The sequence below is a fragment of the Pseudorca crassidens genome, chromosome X, assembly GCF_039906515.1.
Source record: "Pseudorca crassidens isolate mPseCra1 chromosome X, mPseCra1.hap1, whole genome shotgun sequence".
In the NCBI taxonomy this organism is placed as follows: domain Eukaryota; kingdom Metazoa; phylum Chordata; class Mammalia; order Artiodactyla; family Delphinidae; genus Pseudorca; species Pseudorca crassidens.
This window is the reverse complement of record NC_090317.1, coordinates 113,589,616-113,616,270: the sequence shown is the minus strand read 5'-3', so window position 1 is coordinate 113,616,270 and position 26,655 is coordinate 113,589,616. Positions and strand designations below refer to the sequence as shown.

At 38.4% G+C, this 26,655-nt stretch overlaps 1 protein-coding gene across 1 annotated transcript; it reads left to right on the top strand.

The window, feature by feature from the left end:
• Positions 1-30: 30 nt before the first annotated feature.
• CXHXorf58 (chromosome X CXorf58 homolog) lies at positions 31-26,655 on the top strand. The gene is made up of 9 exons (XM_067722521.1): positions 31-176; positions 3,417-3,552; positions 4,549-4,648; positions 7,306-7,400; positions 7,814-7,925; positions 18,180-18,311; positions 23,060-23,289; positions 25,441-25,603; positions 26,157-26,655. Exons 2-9 carry the CDS (start codon positions 3,437-3,439, stop codon positions 26,331-26,333), a joined length of 1,125 nt encoding a protein of 374 aa, XP_067578622.1. The 5' UTR covers positions 31-176; positions 3,417-3,436; the 3' UTR covers positions 26,334-26,655.

Here is a 26,655-nt window from a genome sequence, read left to right as displayed (position 1 = left end):
CCCCGCGCCCCGCTGGGAATCGGCCTTCGCCGTTGCGATTGGGCGCCCAGTGGTGTGGGCTGAGAATCGTGTGTGCGGAGGCCGCCGGGCGGGGGCGCTCGGCAGGCCTCGGGCGGCTTCGAAAGCCTAGCAGCCGCAGCCGCCGACCTCTGGGGCCTGGATTTACCTCACAAAAGGTTTTTAGTTTTGTGGGGATTTTGTTGTTGTTGTTGTTTTACTCTGGGCTGGACATTTCTAAGATTTTAAATTTTAACTAATTTGCCACGTCATTTAATCTCGAAAGACCTGACATTTTTTTTCCTCTTGAAAATGCTTAAGCTTCTGTCCCTCACTGGGAATCAAATGTTTGTCCCTTAATACTAGTAGAAATAAGTAGTAATGACAATAATTATCTTATTAACAAGAGTAGCAACCACCAATAGCGTTTACTATATGCCAAGCTCTGACCTAAACTCCTTGTCCATAGTCGTCTTCTCTTTCCAACAACCCAAGTAGGTGGGCACGATTATTACTTCCCATCTAATAGATGAAGAAACTGAGGCACAGACAAGTAATATGTGCAAGGCCACACAGAAGGAAAGTGGGAAGTCTGGATCCAATCTAAGTTGTCGGCCTTTAAAGCCTGTGATCTCACCTAAACAATTGTTACAGTGGCTCATAATAGGGTAGTGTTCTATATTTCATTCTGTATTTTATATTCTAACCCTATAGCAAGTGTAAGCCCATCCAGGCAGGCATCCAGAAGATTGGGGGGATTTTTGTGGTGCTGTGTCACTGCCCTCCAGCCAAAGACCACTAAGAACACATCTGTAGTTGAACAAGTTGGGTTTTTTTCTTGTTGCTGCTAGGAAAACGCACACCTTGGGAAACAGTGGGGAATCTCAGTAAGAGGGTGTTAGAAAGATTTATTCTAGGATTTGGGCTTTGGTTGGGTGATTTGGGGGCGGGTTCAAGGACGCAGGGCTTTGCTTTGGGTTCGGTGCTGTTAGGAAGCCAGGGTTAACACTAAAGCCCAGCTGTGAGTGCCAGGCCAGGTCCTGGATATTTTTATTTTAATATAGATTTATTTATTTATTTATTTATGGCTGCATTGGGTCTTCATTGCTGCACGTGGGCTTTTCTCTAGTTGTGGTGAGCAGGGGCTACTCTTCATTGCGGTGTGCAGGCTTCTCATTGTGGTGGCTTCTCTTTTTGCGGACCACGGGCTCTAGGCACACGGGCTTCAGCAGTTGTGGCTCGCGGGCTCAGTAGTTGTGGCTTGCGGGCTCTAGAGCGTAGGCTCAGTAGTTGTGGTGCATGGGCTTAGTTGCTCTGTGCCATGTGGGATCTTCCTGGACCAGGGCTTGAACCCGTGTCCCCTGCACTGGCAGGTGGATTCTTAACCACTGCGCCACCAGGGAAGCCCCAGCTCCTGGATATTAAGGAATGCTTTTCTCTTTCTCGAGAGAATAGTGTATTCCAAGCCATCCACATCCCCATCCCTAAGGAGAAATATTAAGGAGACTGAAGGCTCTGCATCAGTAATGAAATGTCGTATGCATATAAAAGTGTGACTTATAAGTGATAAATTAAGGCAGGAATTCTTAATTTAGGGGGTACATGAACTTGGGGAAAAATTGCAACTTTATTTTCACTAACGTCTAACTGAACTTTAGCATTTCTTTCAATTATAGTGTAGGTAACAAAACACAGTAGTATCAGCAGCACCTGTGACTTTGTCATCCATAGAAAGCACAGTATTTTCATATCATGTTACAGTCACGGCAGATTTCTTGAAATATCGTTTCTGCTCATTACCACTTCACAAGTACAGTGATTATTAGCACTCTCGTATTACTTAATGCATAAAGAAGACACATTTCTATAATTTTGTTTTTGAAAATGTTTTGACAATGATTTCAGTATAATTGGAGTCTTTTGTAATCCCATATAGTTTATGTTATGTGTCTTAAAAAACATAGTTCATAGAAGGAGTTTGTCCATAGGGGTCCATGGCACCAAAAGAAAAGATAAAGAGGACCTGGTTTAGTACAAGATACTAAGCAGTGACTAAGAATTTGGCAGCTGCTTCCAAATTGGAGTAATGTGTCAAAGGATAGAAAATCAGAAATGAAATCAGATCACTTACTACATGTCCTCTCACTTTACCAGGGAGGGAACTGAGCTCCTGAAAGGTTAAGGGACTTGCCCAAAGTCTCACAGCTATTCCATGGTAAAACCAGGATGAAAAGTTTTTGGAAAGCATGTAAAAACCCTCCACTCTGATAGGCACTGGGGATTCCATGGTTAGCAAAATGCCTCCTGCCTTCAACAAGCTTGTGGGGTGGCAGCCAAGGAACCAAATTATGATACAATACGAGAAGTACTGTAAAAGAAAAACATATACAGTATTATGGGACCTTGGAGACAGTAGTCAGTAGTTCTGGAAAAAAGATAGTGGAAAACTTCAGGGAAGAGGCATCAATTAGCTGGGGTCTTGAAGGATGAATTGATGTTTGCTGGTGGTAGGGAAGTCATTCCAGGTAGAGGAAATGGCATGATCAGCAGCACAGAGTCGTAAAACATTGATTTTGGCAAGAAGTTCTTGTTCTCACAGAGTATAGAGAGGAATGCTAGTGGAAAGTTGATATTTTGAGATTTGAGAAAGAATGGAACTGGATTGTGAAAAGAGTTGAATGCAATTCTAAGGAGTCTGGACTTTAGCTTGGAGGAAATGAGGTGTCCCTGAAAGATTTTAAGTTGAAGAGTGATAAGGTTGGATTATTGCTCTGAAAAGTTAACTCCAGCTGCAGTGTGGAGGATGGAAGAGACTGCAGACAGGGAGACAAGTTAGAAGGCTATGGATAGATCCACTTGTCTTTCCCATATACCTCATAATATTTGTAGTACACAAAGAATGTAAGCAACATTAAGAGATCTAGGAATAAAGACGCGGACATAGAGAATAGACTTGAGGACACGGGGAGGGGGAAGGGTAAGCTGGGAGGAAGTGAGAGAGTGGTATGGACATATATACACTACCAAATGTAAAATAGCTAGCTAGTGGGAAGCAGCCGCGTAGCACAGGGAGATCAGCTCGGTGCTTTGTGACCACCTAGAGGGGTGAGATAGGGAGGGTGGGAGGGAGACGCAAGAGGGAAGAGATATGGGGACATATGTATATGTATAACGGATTCACTTTGTTATAAAGCAGAAACTAACACACCATTGTAAAGCAATTATACTCCAATAAAGATGTTAAAAAAAAAAAGAAAAAAAAAGTGTTACTAGTGACTCAAAAAAAAAAAGAGATCTATGAAACCTTCCTTTTTCAGGGGTTCTGGAATTAGCACAACAATCATAATGGCACTTGAGTCTCATCCAAACAGTGTAATAACATAGATTGTGACCTCAAATGTTTAATTTATGTATTTCAGAGTACTTCATTGTGAGGAAAATGAGTCATTCCCCAAAGACATCAGTTACTGGTGTCCCCAAATCAGATAGTCCACGCTTGGGAAAAGGTCACAAAGTACATTTGTCAAATGCTATAAAGACAAAGGGAAAACAACAGTAAGTAGCCATTTTTCGCCTGGTATCATCTTCCACAACTGGACAGTTTCCGTATGGTATTTACCCAGCTAACATCAAACACTTCTTGTTTTGTAAATTAGAGGTTTTTTGTGTGTTTTAAAAATACTTGTGAATTGAATAATAATTATAATTATAGTATTTCATAATTGACAAAGCATGTTAACACACATCTCTTTGATCCTGACACAACCCTGTGATGCAGTCTTGTTATTACATCTTATAAGTGAGGAAGTAGCAACTGGAACAAGGTAACTGATTTGCAGAAGGCTAAGCAGCTAATAAATGTCATCAGCTAGTATTCAAGGGTCTGTTTCCATACTTCAGGCCTTTTCTACTCTACATCTTGTAGTCTGCACTTTGCCAGTCAACAGTGGCATTATACAGGAGTACCTACCTCTCTTTGTAGCCCTGTGAGGGGTAATGATGGGGTGGGGGGGCAGTTCTTGGAGAGTGAGATCCCTATTATCTGCCAGGGCTGGGACATGATCAAAAGTAGAATAATGCTCTGACCTAACTGGGATGAGCCTGGTTCAAACAAAGATCAGAGAAGGGAGTTTCTTTTTCTAGGGCATGGTCATCCGGTCCCAGAAGAAAATTTGGGCCTACTGTAACTTCAACTATTCTATATTCTATTTTCTTAGCACTTGAACTAGTTGGACAGTGTTTTTAAGAACTATAATGGAATCATTTTAGGTCATGGATGTTTTTAGAAAGCACATTTTTTTGATGATAAAGTTTTAGCCAGGATTTTTTTTAATCTCAAGGGAAATATTCTCAAGCATTTCTTATCCTCATTCTGACTAGATTCGGCAGATGACCAGTTCTAATTACCACATCCAAATGTTCCTCATTAGGTCAGTCTTAGGGTGGAGGATGGGGAGATGCAAGAGGAGGAAGCATAAATCCAGAGTTCCCCAAGATTTTAGGAAAATGAAAACTACTTCACAAATCTTAGGCTCTTTTTATTCCTTTCAGAAATAATAAAGATATTTCAGCTCACAGGATACAGAGAGTGTGGTTATCTCATCTTGACAAGTCAATGTTTCAACTCCTTAAGTGTACAATTTGTGCAGCGGTATGTATTTTGCTTGTTTGCTCTGACAGATATAATTACTTATCAAGGTAAAAGGTGTGTTAAATAAAGAAAGAATATATAACCTTTTAAAATCCCGTCTATTTGAATCTAATAATATTGCATGGGGTTATGGGATTTCTTCTTTGGTTGACTCTAAATGAATATTTCTGTATTTACTTTTTTTTTTTTTTTTGCGGTACACGGGCCTCTTGCTGTTGTGGCCTCTCCCGTTGCGGAGCACAGGCTCCGGACGCGCAGGCTCACGGGCCCAGCCGCTCTGCGGCATGTGGGATCTTCCCAGACCGGGGCACGAACCCGCATCCCCTGCATCAGCAGGCGGACTCTCAACCACTGTGCCACCAGGGAAGCCCTGGATTTACTTTTAACATGGGTAACTACTGTGTCTTTTTCTGAAACCAATATGATTTTTTTAAATCTATTTCTTATTTGAAGATGTGAGAGAGTGATCTTCTAGCACTAAAAATCTCTGTATTAAAAGTGCCTTTGCCTTCCACCCAGCAATTTCACTTGTAGGAATCCATTCTACAATCTATATACAGTTTCATTGCAGTATTGTTTGTAACAGCAAAGAAAGTAAACCCTATAATGTCCATCGATAGGATACTGGTTAAATAAATGTTGGTGCTTTCCTACTGTTAAGGCTTGCAGCCTTGCATATGAATCTGCAATAGAAAAATAGCTAAAGTATCTCATTAGTGAAAAGGCAAGTGCAGAACATTATGAATAATATAGTCCTATTTGAATAAAAACAAAGAAACGAAGAAAAAGGTGCACATCCCCCCACTCCCCAAACAACTCTGGCAACGCTGGCAGAGTATTAAGTCTTCTTTCATATAGTACTAAATATTCTCCTAATAAAATCACCTGTGATTACAGTAATCTATAATTAGTAATAGTCACATTAAGCGAATTTTAGCAGCTCTGAAAAAAATGATAAACTCTGAGAAATGTGTACACTTTTTCACCGTCTGACCCACAGACCCACTGCTTTATTTATTTTTTAAATTTATTTATTAAAAAAATTTTTTTCCCTCTTGCATCTCCCTCCCTCCCACCCTCCCTATCCCACCCCTCTAAGTGGTCACAAAGCACCGAGCTGATCTCCCTGTGCTATGCGACTGCTTCCCACTAGCTAGCTATTTTACATTTGGTAGTGTATATATGTCCATATATACACTACCACTCTCACTTTGTCCCAGCTTACCCTTCCCTCTCCCCGTGTCCTCAAGTCCATTCTCTAGTAGGTCTGCGTCTTTATTCCCATCTTGCCCCTAGGTTCTTCATGACCATTTTCTTTTTTTTTTTTTTAGATTCCATATATATGTGTTAGCATATGGTATTTGTTTTTCTCTTTCTGACTTTCTTCACTCTGTATGACAGACTCTAGGTCCATCCACCTCACTACAAATAACTCAATTTTGTTCCTTTTTATGGCTGGGTAATATTCCATTGTATATATGTGCCACATCTTCTTTATCCATTCATCTGTCGATGGACATTTAGGTTGCTTCCATGTCCTGGCTATTGTAAATAGAGCTGCAATGAACATTTTGGTACATGACTCTTTTTGAATTATGGTTTTCTCAGGGTATATGCCCAGTAGTGGGATTGCTGGGTCGTATGGTAGTTCTATTTTTAGTTTTTTAAGGAACCGCCATACTGTTTTCCATAGTGGCTGTATCAATTTACCCCACCAACAGTGCAAGAGGGTTCCCTTTTCTCCACACCCTCTCCAGCATTTATTGTTTCTAGATTTTTTGATGATGGCCATTCTGACTGGTGTGAGATGATATCTCATTGTAGTTTTGATTTGCATTTCTCTAATGATTAATGATGTTGAGCATTCTTTCATGTGTTTGTTGGCAGTCTGTATATCTTCTTTGGAGAAATGTCTATTTAGGTCTTCTGCCCATTTTTGGATTGGGTTGTTTGTTTTTTTGATATTGAGCTGCATGAGCTGCTTGTAAATTTTGGAGATTAATCCTTTGTCGGTTGATTCGTTTGCAAATATTTTCTCCCATTCTGAGGGTTGTCTTTTCGTCTTGTTTATGGTTTCCTTTGCTGTGCAAAAGCTTTTAAGTTGCATTAGGTCCCATTTGTTTATTTTTGGTTTTATTTCCATCTCTCTAGGAAGTGGGGCAAAAAGGATCTTACTGTGATTTATGTCATAGAGTGTTCTGCCTATGTTTTCCTCTAAGAGTTTGATGGTGTCTGGCCTTACATTTAGTTCTTTAATCCATTTTGAGGTTATTTCTGTGTATGGTGTTAGGGAGTGTTCTAATTTCATTCTTTTACATGTAGCTGTCCAGTTTTCCCAGCACCACTTATTGAAGAGGCTGTCTTTTCTCCACTGTATATTCTTGCCTCCTTTATCAAAGATAAGGTGACCATATGTGTGTGGGTTTATCTCTGGGCTTTCTATCCTGTTCCATTGATCTATATTTCTGTTTTTGTGCCAGTACCATACTGTCTTGATTACTGTAGCTTTGTAATATAGCCTGAAGTCAGGGAGCCTGATTCCTCCAGCTCCGTTTTTCTGGTGTACTGTCACTTTGCCATGCCCTCTCTGTTATTTTCAATAGATTGTGCCTGGGCAGGGTACCGCATTCCATTTATAGCACCATCATCTCTTTCAGGAACATCATGTGACACGTGAAATTTTGAAGAAAGTGAGCCCTTTTGAGGCTGAGCTTGTTAAAGATCCTTGCTTGAAGTGTAAAGTTAGATTCAGGTAATGTTTTTATACTGATTTACTTCAAGCAGTGCTTCGTTAATGTGAAGGAATCTTAGAAATTTATTTTCTTAAGTCCTCATATGTAATTACAAAGTAAATGTGTTGTTCTTATTTACATTTATTATGTGAAGAAACTGAGGCATGACTCTTGGGCCAAATGTTGCCTTGAAAGTAGCTCTCATCTCTCATGATGTGTTCAGTCTGACACACATATGAGAATAACTGTGAGCACACATGCCAAAGTGTGGCTCTTTCATACTCTGTGATCCGTTTCATGACCAGTTCTTTTTATGCTCTGGTATAGCTTTTACCCTGCATGCAAAAAAATATGTGAATGATCTTAAGTACAAGGAGGAGAAGTGACAGCTCCAAACCTGATGCCAAATGACTAATTTTGGTCTTTATTTCAGATTTAGTGGTGAAACATTTCCACCTTTCATCGTGTTTAAAATTTTTCTTCATACTGAAGGCCTTGGTTACAAGTATTTCAGTGGAAAAAATGTATTAAAGCCGTCAAGTGAGGTGATGTTTCATGATGTAGAGTTTGTGTTAATTTAGCTTTTTAACATCTATGTGGTATCTGAATTGCATTCAAAGTATACAGACTATGTTATTTCACCATTAAACAGCCCAGCAAGCAGGTAGTATTTTTTTAAGCATCATGTTTCAAAGTGACTCTGTTTATTAGCTAAAAAAATATTTGGAATGAATTTCTTATATAAGGCCCTAAAATATACCCATCAGTTTTCTTTGTATGAAAATTTTGGTTTGCTAATAATGCATTACAGTGGCCTGTTGGTCAGGGCTTTTTAATTATGCAGAACATTTATGCAATTTTGTTTTAATGGTATTTTATCATTGTTTCTTTGATTCTGGTAGCATGTTTAGAAAAACTGTGCTAGAGTATTGAAAAGGAACTTTTAAAACGTTTATCCTTTTTTACATGAGTTCTCATACTTTTAACTTTCGTGAATATTCATCATAATTGTGTCTACAGCATAGGACTCACCTGAGGATCTTATTAAAATGCAGTTTTTGATTCAGTAAATCTGGGACGGGTCCTGAGATTCTGCATTTCTACCAGCTCCCAGCAGCTGCCACTGCTGCTGATCCATGTACCACATTTTTAATAGTGAGGATCTACGGCATAGGTTTTATTCCTTTGACCCTTATATATGACTATAGTCGAGAAAATGTGTACATTCTCATATTTAGCCTTTTATAAACCACATATCAAAGGTTGTTTTCTTGTAGCCTTCTGGAAATATCTTACATGAAAAGTATGACCCACCTGAAATCATCAGTAATGGCATGTATTCAGGATAGAAGACCACACAGCCTGGCAGTTTCTGACCAGATCCAGCATGTGCAGCATATATTCTCTGAAGAATATTAGAAAAGGAAAAGAGACTGCTTTTCTATGTCTTCTCAGGCAATATCAGAGAAAATTTAGCTTGGTTTCAGAAATGTATCAAAAGGACTAGTGGTTTCATGTGGAATATGGTATTTCAGAAACATTAATATTTGTTCATTTGTATAGAATGACTTCAAATGGGAAAGTAGATGTTTATTCTCCATTCCAGAGATAAATTCATGCCACATTTATCTACAGAATAAGCTTATAGTTGTCCCTATAAAATTTCATCAACTGTTGCTTTTCTGAGGTTATATAATGTGGCTTTTTTAGGAACTGAAATTTTCCCAAGACAGCTCCTGGCAGACCCTGCTATGCCCAGGCTGGAGCAAATGAGAACCTTAGAGGCCATGACTGGAAAGCACTGTGTATATATCATAATTCATTAAAATGCTGTATAATAACTTAAATTTTATTTTAATTACAAAGTAACTGTTAAAAGAAATAGCACAGAGATTTTTTTTAAAGGAAAATATGCCTTTATGCCTTTCTTCTTTGTGCTGCAACTTTCATTCACCTTGGGTGATCACTGTTAATAGTTTATTGTGTATGCTTCATATTTTTCCATAAAAATACACATATTATTGCACATATTTTTCCATAAAATATATTTTTATTTAAATATATTTAAAATATTTTCATTCTTATTTTTAAAATGTGATTATACTATTCAGTTTGAGTTTTTCACTAAACATTATAAGGGGTTACAAATGATCAGAACATACCCAACTTGGAGAGAACAGGTTAGGATTCCTTTTTCCTTTAGTTCAGGTTGAAAACAAATTCTGGCAATTCTTGGATTCATAGTTAATAGAAAGCCTGTAGAAATGGAAATTTTCTCACTTTAAGTTCACTCAACTTTTTTGCTCTTTGAATGTAGACACTGTGTCTTTAGCAAACTGATACAACTTTACTAAGTTTATTTATTTCTCCATGTGAAAGAAATAAGTCAGTTGTAGTCCATTCAGATGTTTAATCTAAGTTCATTTATGAAGGAGGGGAGTTTCACCAATTCTTTTTGGTTCCATCTTTTCCCTCGTTCTTATATCCAATTCTAGTTTCATTTCCTTCTCATTTTCCAACAGCATTTCTCATGTATTTACAAACACACACACACACACACACACACACACACACACACACACACAAAAGCAAAAACAAGTGAAAGGATGTAGAATAGCCTGAATAACTTTGGAGAAGAAGAACGAAATTAGACTATTTACACTACCTGATTCCAAGACTTAAAATGCTATAGTAGAGGGCAGACAGCAGAAGCAAGAAGAACTACAATCCTGCAGCCTGTGGAACAAAAACCACATTCACAGAAAGATAGACAAGATGAAAAGGCAGAGGGCTATGCACCAGAGGAAGGAACAAGATAAAACCTCAGAAAAACAACTAAATGAAATGGAGATAGGAAATCTTCCAGAAAAAGAATTCAGAATAATGATAGTGAAGATGATTCAGGACCTACGAAAAAGAATGGAGGCAAAGATAGAGAAGATGCAAGAAACGTTTAACAAAGATCTAGAAGAATTAAAGAACAAACAACCAGAGATGAACAATACAATAAATGAAATGAAAACTACACTAGAAGGAATCAATAGCAGAATAACTGAGGCAGAAGAACAGATAAGTGACCTGGAAGACAGAATGGTGGAATTCACTGCTGCAGAACAGAATAAAGAAAAAAGAATGAAAAGAAATGAAAACAGTCTAAGAGACCTCTGGGACAACATTAAACACAACAACATTTGCATTATAGGGGTCCCAGAAGGAGAAGAGAGAGAGAAAGGACCCGAGGAAATATTTGAAGAGATTATAGTTGAAAACTTCCCTAACATGGGAAAAGAAATAGCCACCCAAGTCCAGGAAGTGCAGAGAGTCCCATACAGGATAAACACAAGGAGAAACACGCCGAGACACGTAGTAATCAAATGGGCAAAAAATAAGACAAAGAAAAATTATTGAAAGCAGCAAGGGAAAAACGACAAATAACTTACAAGGGAACTGCGATAAGGTTAACAGCTGATTTCTCAGCAGAAACGCTACAAGCCAGAAGGGAGTGGCATGATATACTTAAAGTGATGAAAGGGAAGAACCTACAACCAAGATTACTCTACCCGGCAAGGATCTCATTCAGATTCGATGGAGAAATCAAAAGCTTTACAGACAAGCAAAAGCTAAGAGAATTCAGCACCACCAAACCAGCTCTACAACAAATGCTAAAGGAACTTCTCTAAGTGGGAAACACAAGAGAAGAAAAGGACCTACAAAAACAAACCCATAACAATTAAGAAAATGGTCATAGGAACATACATATAAATAATTACCTTAAAGGTGAATGGATTAAATACTCCAACCAAAAGACACAGCCTTGCTGAAAGGATACAAAAACAAGACCCATATATATGCTGTCTACAAGAGACCCACTTCAGACCTAGGGACACATACAGACTGAAAGTGAGGGGTTGGAAAAAGATATTCCATGCAAATGGAAATCAAAAGAAAGCTGGGGTAGCAATACTCCTATCAGGTAAAATAGACTTTAAAATAAAGACTGCTACAAGAGATAAGGAGGGACACTACATAATGATCAAGGGATCAATCCAAGAAGAAGATATAAAAATTATAAATATATATGCACCCAACATAGGAACACCTCAATACATAAGGCAACTGCTAACAGATATAAAACAGGAAATCGACAGTAACACAATAACAGTAGGGGGCTTTAACACCTCACACCAATGGACAGATCATCCAAAATGAAAATTAATAAGGAAACACAGCTTTAAATGACACGATAGACCAGATAGATTTAATTGATATTTATAGGACATTCCATCCAAAAAGAGCAGATTACACTTTCTTCTCAAGTGTGCATGGAACATTCCCCAGGATAGATCACATCTTGGGTCACAAATCAAGCCTCAGTAAATTTAAGAAAATTGAAATCATATCAAGCATCTTTTCTGACCACAACGCTATGAGATTAGAAATCAATTAGAGGGAAAAAAACCATAGAACACACAAACACATGGAGGCTAAATAATATGTTACTAAATAACCAAGAGATCACTGAAGAAATCAAAGAGGAAATCAAAAAGTACCTAGAGACAAATGAGAATGAAAACACAACGATCCAAAACCTATGGGATGCAGCAAACGCAGTTCTAAGAAGGAAGTTTATAGCTATACAAGCCTACCTCAAGAAACAAGAAAAATCTCAAATAAACAATCTAACCTTACACCTAAAGGAACTAGAGAAAGAAGAACAAACAAAACCCAAAGTTAGCAGAAGGAAAGAAATCATAACGATCAGAGCAGAAATAAATGAAATAGAAGCAAAGATCAATAAAACTAAAAGCTGGTTCTTTGAGAAGATAAACAAAATTGATAAATCTTTAGCCAGACTCATCAAGAAAAAGAGGGAGAGGACTCAAATCAATAAAATTAGAAATGAAAAAGGAGAAGTTACAACAGACACCGCAGAGATACAAAGCATCCTAAGAGACTACTACAAGCAACTGTATGCTTGTAGTAAAATGGACAACCTGGAAGAAATGGACAAATTCTTACACAGGTATAACCTTCCAAGACTGAACCAGGAAGAAATAGGAAATATGAACCAACCAATCACAAGCAATGAAATTGAAACTGTGATTAAAAATCTTCCAACAAACAAAAGTCCAGGACCAGTTGGCTTCACAGGTGAATTCTATCAAACATTTAGAGAAGAGGTAACACCCATCCTTCTCAAACTCTTCTAAAAAATCGCAGAGGAAGGAACACTCCCAAAGTCGTTCTATGAGGCCACCATCACCCTGATACCAAAACCAGACAAAGATACTACAAAAAGGAAAATTACAGACCAATATCACTCATGAATATAGATGCAAATATCCTCAACAAAATACTAGCAAACAGAATCCAACAACACATTAAAAGGATCATACACCATGATCAAGTGGGATTTATCCCAGGGATGCAAGGATTCTTCAATATACGCAAATCAATCAATGTGATACACCATATTAACAAATTGAAGGAGAAAAACCATATGATCATCTCAATAGATGCAGAGAAAGCTTTTGACAAAATTCAACACCCATTTATGACAAAAACTCTCCAGAAAGTTGACATAGAGGGAACCTACCTCAACATAATAAAGGCCATATACAACAAACCCACAGCAAACATCATTCTCAATGGTGAAAAACTGAAGGCATTTCCTCTAAGATGAGGAACAAGACAAGGATGTCCACTCTCACCACTATTATTCAACATAGTTTTGGAAGTCCTGGCCACAGCAATCAGAGAAGAAAAAGAAATAAACGGAATACAAATTGGAAAAGAAGAAGTAAAACTGTCACTGTTTGCAGATGACATGATACTGTACATAGAGAATCCTAAAGATGCCACCAGAAAACTACTAGAGCTAATCAATGAATTTGGTAAAGTTGCAGGATACAAAATTAATGCACAGAAATCCCTTGCATTCCTATACACTAATGATGAAAAATCTGAAAGTGAAACTAAGAAAACATTCCCATTTACCATTGCAACAAAAAGAATAAAATATCTAGGTATAAACCTACCTAGAGAGACAAAAGACCTGTATGCCGAAAACTATGACACTGATGAAAGAAATTAAAGATGATACCAACAGATGGAGAGATATATACCACGTTCTTGGATTGGAAGAATCAATATTGTGAAAATAGCTATACTAACCAAAGCAATCTAGAGATTCAATGCAATCCCTATCAAATTACCAATGGCATTTTTTGCAGAACTAGATCAAAGAATCTTAAAATTTGTACGGAGACAAAAAAGACCCCAAATAGCCAAAGCAGTCTTGAGGGAAAAAAATGGAGCTGGAGGAGTCAGACTCCCTGACTTCAGACTATACTACAAAGCTACAGTAATCAAGACAATATTGTACTGGCACAGAAACAGAAATATAGATCAATGGAACAGGATAGAAAGCCCAGAGATAAACCCACGCACAGATGGTCACGTTATCTTTGATAAAGGAGGCAAGAATATACAATGGAGAAAAGGCAGCCTCTTCAATAAGTGGTGCTGGGAAAACTGGAGAGCTACATGTAAAAGAATGAAATTAGAACACTCCCTAACACCATACACTAAAGTCAAAATTGATTAGAGACCTAAATGTAAGACCGGGCACTATAAAACTCTTAGAGGAAAACACAGGAAGAACACTCTTTGACATAAATCACAACAAGATATTTTTTGATCCACCTCCTACAGTAATGGAAATAAAAACAAAAATAAACAAATGGGACCTAATGCAACTTAAAATCTTTTGCACAGCAAAGGAAACCATAAACAAGACGAAAAGACAACCCTCAGAATGGGAGAAAATATTTGCAAACGAATCAACCGACAAAGGATTAATCTCCAAAATATATAAACAGCTCATGCAGCTCAGTCTTATAAAAATAAACAACCCAATCCAAAAATGGGCAGAAGATCTAAACAGACATTTCTCCAAAGAAGACATACAGATGGCCAAGAAGCACATGAAAAGCTGCTCAACATCACTAATTATTAGAGAAGTGCAAATCAAAACTACAATGAGGTATCACCTCACACCAGTTAGAATGGGCATCATCAGAAAATCTACAAACAATAAATGCTGGAGAGGGTGTGGAGAAAAGGGAACCCTCTTGCACTGTTGGTGGGAATGTACATTGATACAGCCACTATGGAGAACAGTATGGAGGTTCCTTAAAAAACTAACAACAGAATTACCATATGACCCAACAATCCCACTACTGGGCATATACCCATAGAATACCATAATTCAAAAAGACACATGCACCCCAGTGCTCATTACAGCACTATTTACAATAGTCAGGTCATGGAAGCAACCTAAGTGCCCATCGACAGACGAATGGATAAAGATGTGGTACATATATACAATGGAATATTACTCAGCCATAAAAAGGAACTAAATTGGGTCATTTGTAGAGACGTGGATGTATCTAGAGACTGTCATACAGAGTGAGATAAGTCAGAAAGAGAAAAACAAATATTGTATATTAATGCATATATGTGGAACCTAGAAAATGGTACAGATGAACCGGTTTGCAGAGCAGAAATTGAGACACAGAAGTAGAGAAAAACATATGGACACCAAGGGGGCAAAGCGGCTGGGAGTGGAGGTGGTGGGATGAATTGGGAGATTGGGATTGACATGGATACACTAATGTGTATAAAATTGATGACTAATAAGAAAAAAAATACATAAAAGTTGAATGGAAATATAAAGAAAAAAAAACGCTATAGTAATCCCAGCAGTGTAGTGATGGCAAAAAGGCAAACATGTAGATCAATGAAATAGAACAGACAGTTCAGAAATAGACCCACATATATATGATCAGTTGCTTTTCATCAAAGGTGTGAAGGCAGTTTAAATGGTGCTAGAACAATTGGATAGCCATGTGTATAAAAAAGAGATCTCAATTCAGTTACCTACTTTGATGATCTATTTTCAGAGCTATGCTTATTTAAAGAGGGTTGTCACTATCGTAGTCCACCAACTATATTTAGAATATCCTAAAGCCTTGCTACTCAAAGTGTGGTCTGCAAAGATAAAAATAAAAAAAATTTTAAACAAAAATTTTTTTTTAATAAATAAAAAATAAAATAAACAAAGTGTGGTCTGCAGACCTGCAGCAATGGCATCCCCTGGAGCTTATTAGAAATGCAGGCTGTCAGGCCCCACCTCATACCCACTAAATTAGCCTATGCATTTTAACCAGACCCCCAGATGATCCTAGGCACAATATAGTCTGACAAGCACTGTCCTAAAGGTGCCCTCCCCCATGACCTGGACACCTCTGGGTAATTGACAATTCTTAAACATGAACATCCAGTAATTGTTATTTTAAATTGAAGATCCCTGTTCTTTTTGAGGATTGGGCATTTATGTAAAAAGGAAAAACGTTATTAATAATAGCAGCCCTTATTGAGCACTGTCAAGTATGATGTTAAACGTTTAATGTGCATTATCATTTAATTCTCATAAACTCTAGAAGGTAGATTCTGTTATTGTCTTCATTTTAAAAAGACTAAGTAACTTGCCTAAGGTCTCACACCTACAAAGTGAAGGAACTGACATGAAGACCCAGTGAGCCTGACTCCAGAGCCCATGCTCTTAACTACTTCTGTGTCAGGAACCCTGGTAAATACATTCTCTTATATGACCCCCTGATAACTCTGATGAGGTACATGTCATTCCCATTTTGCCTGTGTGGAAGCTGGAACTTGGAGAGGCTCGTCCGGGCCAGAACTGAGACTTCACTTCTACATATATCTGCTTGACAAGCCTAACTGTAGATCTTGCCCAGCAGGTAGCCGCAGAGCTGTGGGGGAGTGATGATGGCTATCAGGGGAGGAGTCAAATTTAGAGATGCCCGCCTCTGACCCTTTGAGTCGCCCACCAAGAATGGAACCTTCCTCTTGAATCCTAGTCTGATTGGCTGCTCACCTGGAATCGTTGCCTAGTTTTCACCCTTCCCTTTCTCCTGGGGCTGGGCTCTTTATTCCCATCCCTTCCTATCCAGAAGGACTTTCCTGAATCTGGCCATACACAGCCAATGTCTGAGAAAGAACATCTTGACCACTGGAGGGCAAACTTTTTTCAAACCCCTGTCACAAGTGGGCAACAAGCCTGCCCTGTGCTGCCAGGCATGGGGTTTTTTTGGCTGAGAGACTGAAATGGGCTTGACAAATCTGAGCCACGCAGCTGAGGCACTGTATGAATAAGGAAACTGGGACTTGGAGAGATTGGTGGTGGTGGCTGAGTGGAGTAGAGTAGGAACTGACAAGAAATACCTTTTCTAAGTAACTTGAGCTAGTAAAATATAGTTATATCTAAAGAAATTCGCAAGGCAGAAATTATAGGGTTTTCAGACCTGTTCTGCGTACAACTATTTGCTTTTACCTTTAGTGTCACTGTGGGGATGGTTAATTAGAACCCACAGGAAATAAATTGCAAGAAAGCATAATGGAGATATGTGCCAATACTGCCTTTTCTTTAGATGCATAGTGTTTAAAGAAACTAATGAAACGGAAAGCCAAAATGATCTGCCTAAAGATGCATAGTGTTTAAAGAAACTAATGAAACGGAAAGCCAAAATGATCTGCCATCACATTTTTAGTAAACTGTTTCTGTCCCTTCGATTTAGTGCATTAGGAATCAAACTACAACCATTTGAATATTTTCTTTCACTTTCCCTATGTGTCTGTGTTCTAAGCTTTGGAATTTAAATAAAGAAATAAATAGGAAATATTCTGGATAAGAAAAGTGAGAATTGGAATAAGAAGTACATTAAGGCTTGCTATTATTTTGCGTGTTAAGTAAAAACAGGTTCCGAGTTTTAGTCCTGTCTCAACCACTATTCTATAGTCTTATATCAGCATTAAAACACAGAGTTCCCATACTTTCACAGTATCACATTCTGAGATACAAAGGAAAAAAGAAACTGATCTGGAATCAAATGATGCTTGAATTTTCATCTACGCCAGTCTCCCTTCACATAAGCATAACCTTTGTGGCCAGAAGCACAGATATGTAATATAAATATGTATTAGAATAGTCAGCACATACTTACGGGGGGTGGGAAGGAGGGTGGGGAAGCATTTAATTCTCTATTCACAGTCTATGTATATTGCTCTTAGCACAAGGATAGGTATACGTGGAGGGGTATGGTGCAAATACAGCCAGACTGGATTCGAGCCTCCATGTTTTCTGTGATTCTTCTGTCTCTGCCCTCTTAGGTGCTTTCCTTGAGTAGAAAATGTTGACATTTGTGAGAGAAAAAAAAAAACCTTTGTTTGCTACTCTTTTGCTACTGAGAAAAGCCTAAAGGAGAGGGAGGTCTCAGCCCTCTGAAACGTACATGTTTCCATTTGAGGGGGAGATATTAACAGCCACATAAAAGAGAGCTGGCCCCAGTACCTTTCATTGCGGTTCCTAGGGCAACCTGTTTAATAACCAGATAAGCTTTCTCTGCATTGACAGCATGAATATGTTAGCGGTTTGTTTTGTTTTTTAAAGGAAAATAATGTCCTCTGAGGATTGTGGACTCCGCTACTCCTCTAGCTACATTTTAAAACTATTTAGATATGGTTATGGAAACAAATTTTAAGTGGTTTAAAAATCTATATAATCTTTTCTTTGTAAATACAGTCTTTTTATTGAATAGCAAGCTACTAGAAGAAAGGAACAATATTTGATGCATTTGTCTCAAAAAATATGTAAAATGTGTGCTGATAGTTATTGCTATTATACTACTATTTTAAAAGTATTTTTTTCCTCTTTATAGGCTGTGGTTGATGCTTGTAAAATAATGGGGAAAAAGAAATTTTATCATCAAATTATGGAAGATGAACGTCTTTTCCAGAAGTTCAAAATAACTGATGAAATAGATATTGTCACCCTGAAAGATTACATGCAAGTAAGGAATTTAGATTTGGATTTAGATATTGCAATTTAGATATTGAAAACAACAAAATAAGCCTCGTGACCCTATCCTCCAGGAAGAATCATGTATCAGTTTACTGTGGTGAAATACACACAATATAAAATGTATCATTTTAAAGTGTACAATTCAGTGGCATTAAGTACCTTCACAGTGTTGTGCAAACATCACTACCGTCTAGTTTAAGAACCTTTTCGTCACCCTGGAGGAAACCTCACATCCATTAAGCAGTCACTCCCCATTCCTCTGTCACTCCAGCCCCTATCAGCCACTAATCTGCTTTCTGTCTCTCTGAATTTGCCTGTTCTGGACGTTTCCTATTAATGGAATCATATAGTATGTGGCCTTTTGTGTCTGGGGAGTGATAGGTAAGGAATGTAGGGTTTTTTCCAGGGGTGATGGAAACGTTTTGGAATTAGTAGTGATAGATATTGTGAATTTACTAAAAAAAAAAAAAAAAAAACACTGAATTTTATACTTTAAAATGGTAAATTTTATATTATGTGAATTTTATCTCAATAAAAAAATCAAAAATAAATACATGGTGCTAAAAAGAGTACATGACGGGGATTTGACCTAGTAAGGAAGGGGTCTATTATTGTTTCGATGCTTTCTGCTACAAGGAACAGAATATCCCCAACCACAAGAGGCTTAAACAATAAAGGACATTGTCCCGTGTTAGGGAGTCCCTGGACAGGTGCGTCCTGGGATAGCTAGTGTCGCAGCTCAAGGACATCAGGGTTGTTGGTCAGCTTCACTACAGTCCTCTCAGCTTCCTTCACATAGTAACAAGATGACTATCACATTCTCAACTACATTCAAAGGCAGGAAGAAGAGGACTCAGCATCTTTTTCTCTAAATCTCAAGAAGAAAAATCTTTCCCAGAAGCCCCCAACAGACTTCCTCTCAGGTCCCATTGGTCAGAACTGGATCACATGCTCCCCCTAAACCAATCACTGTAAAGGGAAATGGGATCGTTTCCCATGATTGACTTAGAACAATCATGGTTCATGTGCTGGGGCCTTCCTTCCCAGAGCATATGTCTGTTCCATATGTGAAAAAAAATCAGGGCTCCATAAGTAAGGGAGAAGAGGGAAATGGGTGATAGGCAGGCAATCAACAATGTGTCACAGCCTCGGTCTGCGGCTGAATGGGTGGTGCACCCCAGGCAAAGGCTCTGTGGCAGGACAAACTGCAGGGCATGAAAGCAGGTTTGTGGGCCTGGAGAAGGGAGAACACGGAAGGTGTGGTATGCAGTCAGGCTAGAGGGCTGGTAAGAGATCATGATGCAGGGCTTTTGACCATAGTAAGGTGTTTATTTTTTTCCTTGATTGTGTGTGCAATGAGAAGCTGGTGCAGTGTTTCGGGAAATGCGGTGACCTAATCTAATATGTGAAGGGACCCATCTGGCTGCAATGTATTATAGATAAAGGATTAGAAGACAGCAAGAGCCTCCTTCTAGTTTGGAGGTTCCTGCAATATTTTAGGAGAGATGGTGGTATCTTGGTTTAGGGCTGTGAGGCTGGAGATGCAAGAGATAACTAGAGAATAAAAGCAGTGGGCCTTGGGGACAGAGAGGTAAGCTAAAAGAAAGTGTCCAACATGGCTTCTAGGTTTCTGGTTTGTATAACTGGTCGGACAGCAGTGCTGAATCAGGGAACTTAAACTAGATACCTGAATAGTAATAATAGCAAATGCTGGTGTAATAACTCCTTTTATTCTCATAACAACCCTAAGAAGCAGGTACTATTATTACCCCTGTTTTATAAGTTCTAAAGAAACAAGGGATCCCAAAATTCTAGCTCATAATAATAATAATAATATATGGCCTTAACTGTTCACCCAGTTGCTTGCATGTGAAACATGAAATTAATGCGGTGCTTTAGAGACTCCCAGTTGTGTTATCTTTCTTTTAGAGCCTTAACCTAGAAGATTTGGGGACTGAACCAGGAAATAAGTAGAGCTTGGGGATGTCAGCTATCTTTGCTAAGGACATGGGTGGCATACTTCCAGATTGTCCCTATGCCAAGGATTGGTGTCATAGAAAGAAGTTCCCAGATAGACATATTGGAAGAGAGAGATCTGATGATCGCTGACATTTATTGAGCCCTTTATGGACACAGCATTGTTTTTAGCTCTTTAAATGCATATTATCTCCTTTAATCTTCAAGTTTGTAAATTATGTGACCCTTTAAGAGATGAGGAAAATGGAGCTTAATGAGATTTTTAAAAACTTACTCAAGGTCGTATAGCTAGCTAATAGGTGCAGAGCAGATCATAGACAGTTCTGAGATGTTTACCCATTTTACCATTCCACTATCGGGAAATAAAATATACAGGCAGTCCTCGCTTTGCATGGTAGTGCAGGGCCATAAAAGCTGAAACCATGCAGAGCAAACTTAATCATCAATGGGAAAAATCGTGATTGTTCCGTGCCTTTAAAAAAATCTTATCAAAACATTAAAAACTCTCTTACTCTGTTATAAATATATAGGAAAATGGAAAAAAGCAAAACATTTATTTAGTACACTATAATTTAAAACATTAGAAACATTCAGAATTTAAAATGTTTTATTTCTTTGTAAAAAGCTTATCAACTGTGAATATACTAGAAACTATTGAATTATATACTTTAAATAGGTGAATTATATGAGACATGAATCTCAATAAATCTGTAAAAAAATCGTTTTATCAAGAGTAGTTTAATCAGTGCTTACCTTCTTGTTCTCATATAATTTACAATAAGGAGTGAGCATCTTCTCCATGCCCTGGCAAATTGTCATACTCCTTTCTAAGTTTGGATCACCCGCCAACATTTTATCCTCTGTACTTTTATTGGCCGCACCACGCAGCTTGCAGGATCTTAGTTCCCTCACCAGGGATCAAACCCAGGGCCCTGGGAGTAAGGGCACCGAGTCATAACCATCGGACCACCAAGGAATTCCCTATCCTTTGTACTTTAAATGTTATGAAATGTTTCAGAGCTCCTTTAATATGAAGCTTCTTTTTTGCCAACATTACTTCCTCTGAGAAAACTTTACCCTTTTCAGCAGTGCCATTTTCCCCATTTATGTTGATAAGTTCACCTTCACCAAATTCGTCTAGCAGCCTTGCTGCAGTGTCTTGAATGATGGCAGTGTCAGCATCCCCATGGTCACCTATTTCTTCTAGAACTCTATTTACCTTTGATTTGAATTTCACTTCCAGCTTTACCACTTTTTCTTTCTTTGTTTGACCTTTCCCTCTTTTTTTTTTTTTTTTTTTTTTTTTGTGGTACGCGGGCCTCTCACTGTTGCGGCCTCTCCCGTTGCGGAGCACAGGCTCCGAACGCGCAGGCTCAGCGGCCATGGCTCACGGGCCCAGCCACTCCGCGGCATGTGGCATCTTCCCGGACCGGGGCAGGCGGACTCTCAACCACTGTGCCACCAGGGAAGCCCTGACCTTTCCCTCTTTTGATTATCTTTATTTGTAAAATGTCATATGGGTTTATCACTGGGAGACAAAAAGGTAACACAATTACACACTTTGCTGTCTGTGAGTGAACTAAAAAGCAGATCTACAGTGACCAATCACTGACACACTTCGAAAGAACTGACGTGATTTGTCATTTATCACCATGCACATCTGTTATTTATGTAGTAATCTATGGACTGAAGAGCTAGCAGCAGAGTTTGTACTTTATGCATTTAACTCAGTTTTACTGTGGTAACTGAAATTTGAACTGTGTTATTGAAGGACTGAGCTTATTTGACTAAATGGTGGTGATTGATTGAAATTCGTGCATGCCTAAATGATACAAAGGGAGCACTGCCTGTATGTGTGTGAGTGCGAGAGCACAAGAGGGAGAGAGAGAGAGTGTACGTGTGTTATACCCTAAATGCCAGGATTGTAGCTCCTCCTGCCCTATTCCTATCTCTTAAATGAACATTTATAAGGTTGAATTGATTATATATATTTATATTTTTAAATTCCTAATTTGATATTTTAAATTAAAAACAAAAAGAGGGCTTCCCTGGTGGCGCAGTGGTTGAGAGTCCGCCTGCTGACGCAGGGGACACAGGTTTGTGCCCTGGTCCGGGAGGATCCCGCATGCCACGGAGCGGCTGGGCCCGTGAGCCATGGCCGCTGAGCCTGTGCATCCCGAGCCTGTGCTCCGCAGCAGGAGAGGCCACAGCAATGAGAGGCCTGCGTACTGCAAAAAAAAAAAAAAAAAAAAAAAAAGGTGGGATTTCTACAAATACTCCAAATGAAAATAGTGAAATTTGCCACTTAGCACCAGAGGTGAACTAATTATTTCTAAAAAGGTTTGTGCAAATGTCCTTTCAATGCAAGCATGTCATGAATAAGTATTGCCAGGTATGTAGATCACATAGCTATTTTCAATTTTCAGGCCCATCCTGAGTTTAATTTATCTGAGTTATATTTGCCTTAAAGATTTAGTGTTTATGCATTAAATAAATATTTAATGAGCGTGGTACTATGTGCATGATACTGTGTGATAAGGATCCTGCCTTGTCACAGTAGGGGAGCTAAAACATACACAGATAGCTAGAACATCAAGTAGTCAGTAATAAGAGTCATAGAAGTGAGATACCAATACAGTTCAGAGATGGGATCAAGGAATGCTTTTGCATGAAGTAATATTTGAGTGGATCCTTGGGAAATGTGTCAAAAACATTCGAGAACACCACAGCCAATCATGCTTAGTTATTTTTTCTATATAGTATTCCAGTCTTCTGGATAAGATCCCTGCATCTTCTGGTGGCAGAAATAACTACTGGCGAAGATTAAATCTCGAAAACATTCCTAGGACAATGATAATGTATGACATAGTTTATTATGCGGAGTCTGGAATAATCTCAAACCGTCTAAAAAAAGAAATGAAGTATCTATTACAAAGACCAAAAACAGAAGAGATGCGTCAGCACCAGCTACAGATTGTTTCTCAAGTTAGGTAAAAAGTGATCCTTCACTGGGGTTACAATACTAGGGGCATTTCTGGAAATGTTCACATTCTGCCAAATAGCTCATGAAAAATAATAACAGAGCATATGGGGAAAAATGGGTTGGGGCAGATTGCTCAAGACTTATGCAACTTTGCAAACAGAGCACTAACGAAAAGGACAATTGGTACCTGGGAAGATACCTTGTACCACCAGACAGGCCGCCACAGCAAATATAAAAAATGTACAATAGAGTGAAAATGCTGGCGGCTCTTTCATTAGAGCAGGTAGTGGGCACCGAGACAGTGCAGATGGAAGTGGAGCCCTGGGCCAATGTGGTGGCCTTTTAAGTGGACATGAGAGGCAGTGTGACCTGCCAGGAACCATGAACCGCTCAAGGCAGGGAGTAGGGAAGAGGGCAGTAAGGGTGGATCGTGTGTGTGTGCGGGGGAGTGCCTCTCTGCGGAGAGAGCCCTAGGTGCTTGTGCTCATTCTTGTTTTCATGAATGCAGCCAAAAGGGCTCCCTTTGCCCATGCTGCACAGAGGAGAACTTTTTCCTTTTCTGCTGAAGGTTATAATTCTAGTCTTGATATTCTGGCTCCCTTTGCAGAGGATAAATTGCATATAAATTACAGTGACATTATTCCCTTCTTTACCAATAACATGTGCGCCATTTCACATTATAAAAGAACATGTTGTAGCAAAATAGACTGTATTATGATTTGAAACAACATGGACAGACTATGACTGCACCAGTTATCTTCCTTTTTTCTTTCCATTACCAAGTCTCACCTAGCCCATCTTATTTACAAATTAAGCTTTTTTTCTTAAGAAAAAGAAAGAGATGATAAGACTGAAGAGGACCTATTGGTAGTCTATTTTCACACAGTCATATTTGAAATGAAAAATACTCCTTTAGTACATGAAAAGACACTGGTGACCCACTGTCAGGCAAACACACTGGTTGTTTTTTTTTCAGGAGTAGAGATGAGTGGGTGCTGACCCAATAACATAATTTAGCCCATTTATTTTATGATCAAGGCTATACATTTGCCAGACAGATGGCCTAGTGTAGGGTGCAGTCTGTCATCATGAAATAGATTTTCTCTAACTCATCCATCTAAGCACTGAATATGGAACTTAACTCTGTTACCACCAAGGTCAAATAAATGATGTAATTTTCTCTGCTACCATATATAACTGTAGGCTCCCTGCTATTTAGACTCATGCTACTGATTATCCTAGAATGAGTCACTTAAAGAACCAAATAAGTAGCCAAATTCTAAATCAACTGAAGAGGGAAAAGTACTTTCTTAACGGCTCCTTTGAAGGCAGTTCAAAGTTTGGGATCTCTCAGAAGCAAACCCTGAGGTAAGTATTTGAGTATGAGTAGTTTATTTGGGAGGTGATCCCAGGAACCACTGATGAGAGGGGTAGAGAAGTGAAACAGGGAAGAGCAGGCAGCCAGAACAGTGTATGTTAGCAAGCAGGTTGTCACTGTGGGTAACTGGAGCTTAATCTCTCCTGGGAATGTCCTGGCCAGTGTAGAACACACAACTCAAGTTATCCCACAGAGGGGAAGGGAGTTGGGATATGTATACACCAACACCCATCAGTCACTGGTTAAGGGTAGCTTAGGAGGGGAGGTATTAATTCTGGGGCCCTTTCCCTGCACAAGGGCTCTTGTTTTCATAAGAAAGCTCTCAGGCTAAGTGAGGCCAGTGTGCGCTATGGCCCAAGGGGACTATGAGCATGGCACCAACTGTGTCTGGTCCCAACACTGATAAAAGCAACCTGTTTCAGCCATTATGAAATTTAATACTTTTTGGTGTTAGTATATAGTATATCTTTTAAAAAGATTCAAATGGCTACTACACGGTATTTTCCCGGAAGACTGATTTTAAATTGATATAACATTTTATAATTTTCACTATCATTATTGTAAACATCATCTATACACCTTCATAAGTGGCAAAGAACTATGCTATGTAACTCAAGCAGAAATGATAACTTTGGCCTAAAAACTTACGTGCAGTATTGCTCCAAGCACTGAGGTCTAGGATATATTTACCAGAGAATGCTTTAATAAAATTTGGAACTTGCTTAAATTTAAAATTTTATTTTGTACAATTTTTCTGTCTATACTACAAATATTTTCTAGGTGCCCTTCATCCTTATCAAGTCTTCAACCTTTATATCGGCCCTACCAACAGCAAAGTCAAATTAAACACCTGGGACGTCGATCCGAGCAAGCTCAAATGAAAGTTGAAAAAATGAAAAAAACTTATAAGATGGCTAAAGAAAAAATTGCTTCTGCGGGAACTGTAAGTTTAACTTGTACTGAATTCATTGTTTTGGACAATATTCAAACTGTAAGTAATTCTACTTCCTTAAGTAGAATTTTCCTAATCTACAAGTTCAAGGATGAAACACATACATTTGGTATATACCTTGGATAGTATAAAGCTACATTCCTCTTGGTAACGCATATTTTAAAAATTCTTAAACAATATGAGTAGCTATTCTGATAAATACCAGCCATTTTGACTCCACATGAGCATGAGTTGGCAAAAACCCTATTGTTTCTGTATATTGGCACTGTTGATTCAGCACATCGCTAATAGTGCTTTTCTCAAAGTGGAAGTCATTTCTATTTACACTTATTAAGACCTGTAGTGTGGAAAGTCGACTTCAGTATACTACATTGCAGGAATATTTACAATGAACATGTATTCATGTTTTACTTTGTAATTTTTAAAAAATCTGCTATATATTTTTTTGAGATGAGGCTAAGTGTGAACAGTCAAATATAAAAAACATAAAATAGTAAAAACCAAATATAAAACACTTTTCGCTTTTATTTATAATTCTACCTAGCAACTGAAAATGGACACACCGGGTACAAAGCAAAACGAGACGATGGTCTTCTCCACCCCATTCTTTGACATTGTAAAAGTTAATGAGCTCATGTCAGATGACGAATTGGAAGAAGAGGAAAAGGAATTATTTGCCTGGTGTCAAGACTTGTATATTAATAATTCTCCATCATGTTAAAGCACAGCTAATTGACAGAAAACCAGGTTATTCAACAACCTGCTTGTCTGTCTATAAATGATGAGTATATGCGTTAAAGGAAAACAAAACATAAACAAGCACTCAGTATGCTCTCTTAACCAAATGTGTGACAGATTTTAAAGCCCTTTTAGTATTACCATAGGTACAAGTATTTTTTACTAACAGAATTTTAATCTAAATAAATTAAATTAAATCAACTAGATGCCCTCAAACTAGCTGTATATGGTTTTGTTCAAGAAATGGTATTTCGTCCCTGGAACTTTTATTCAATTGTGATTTTCCTTCATTTAAAAAAAGTATC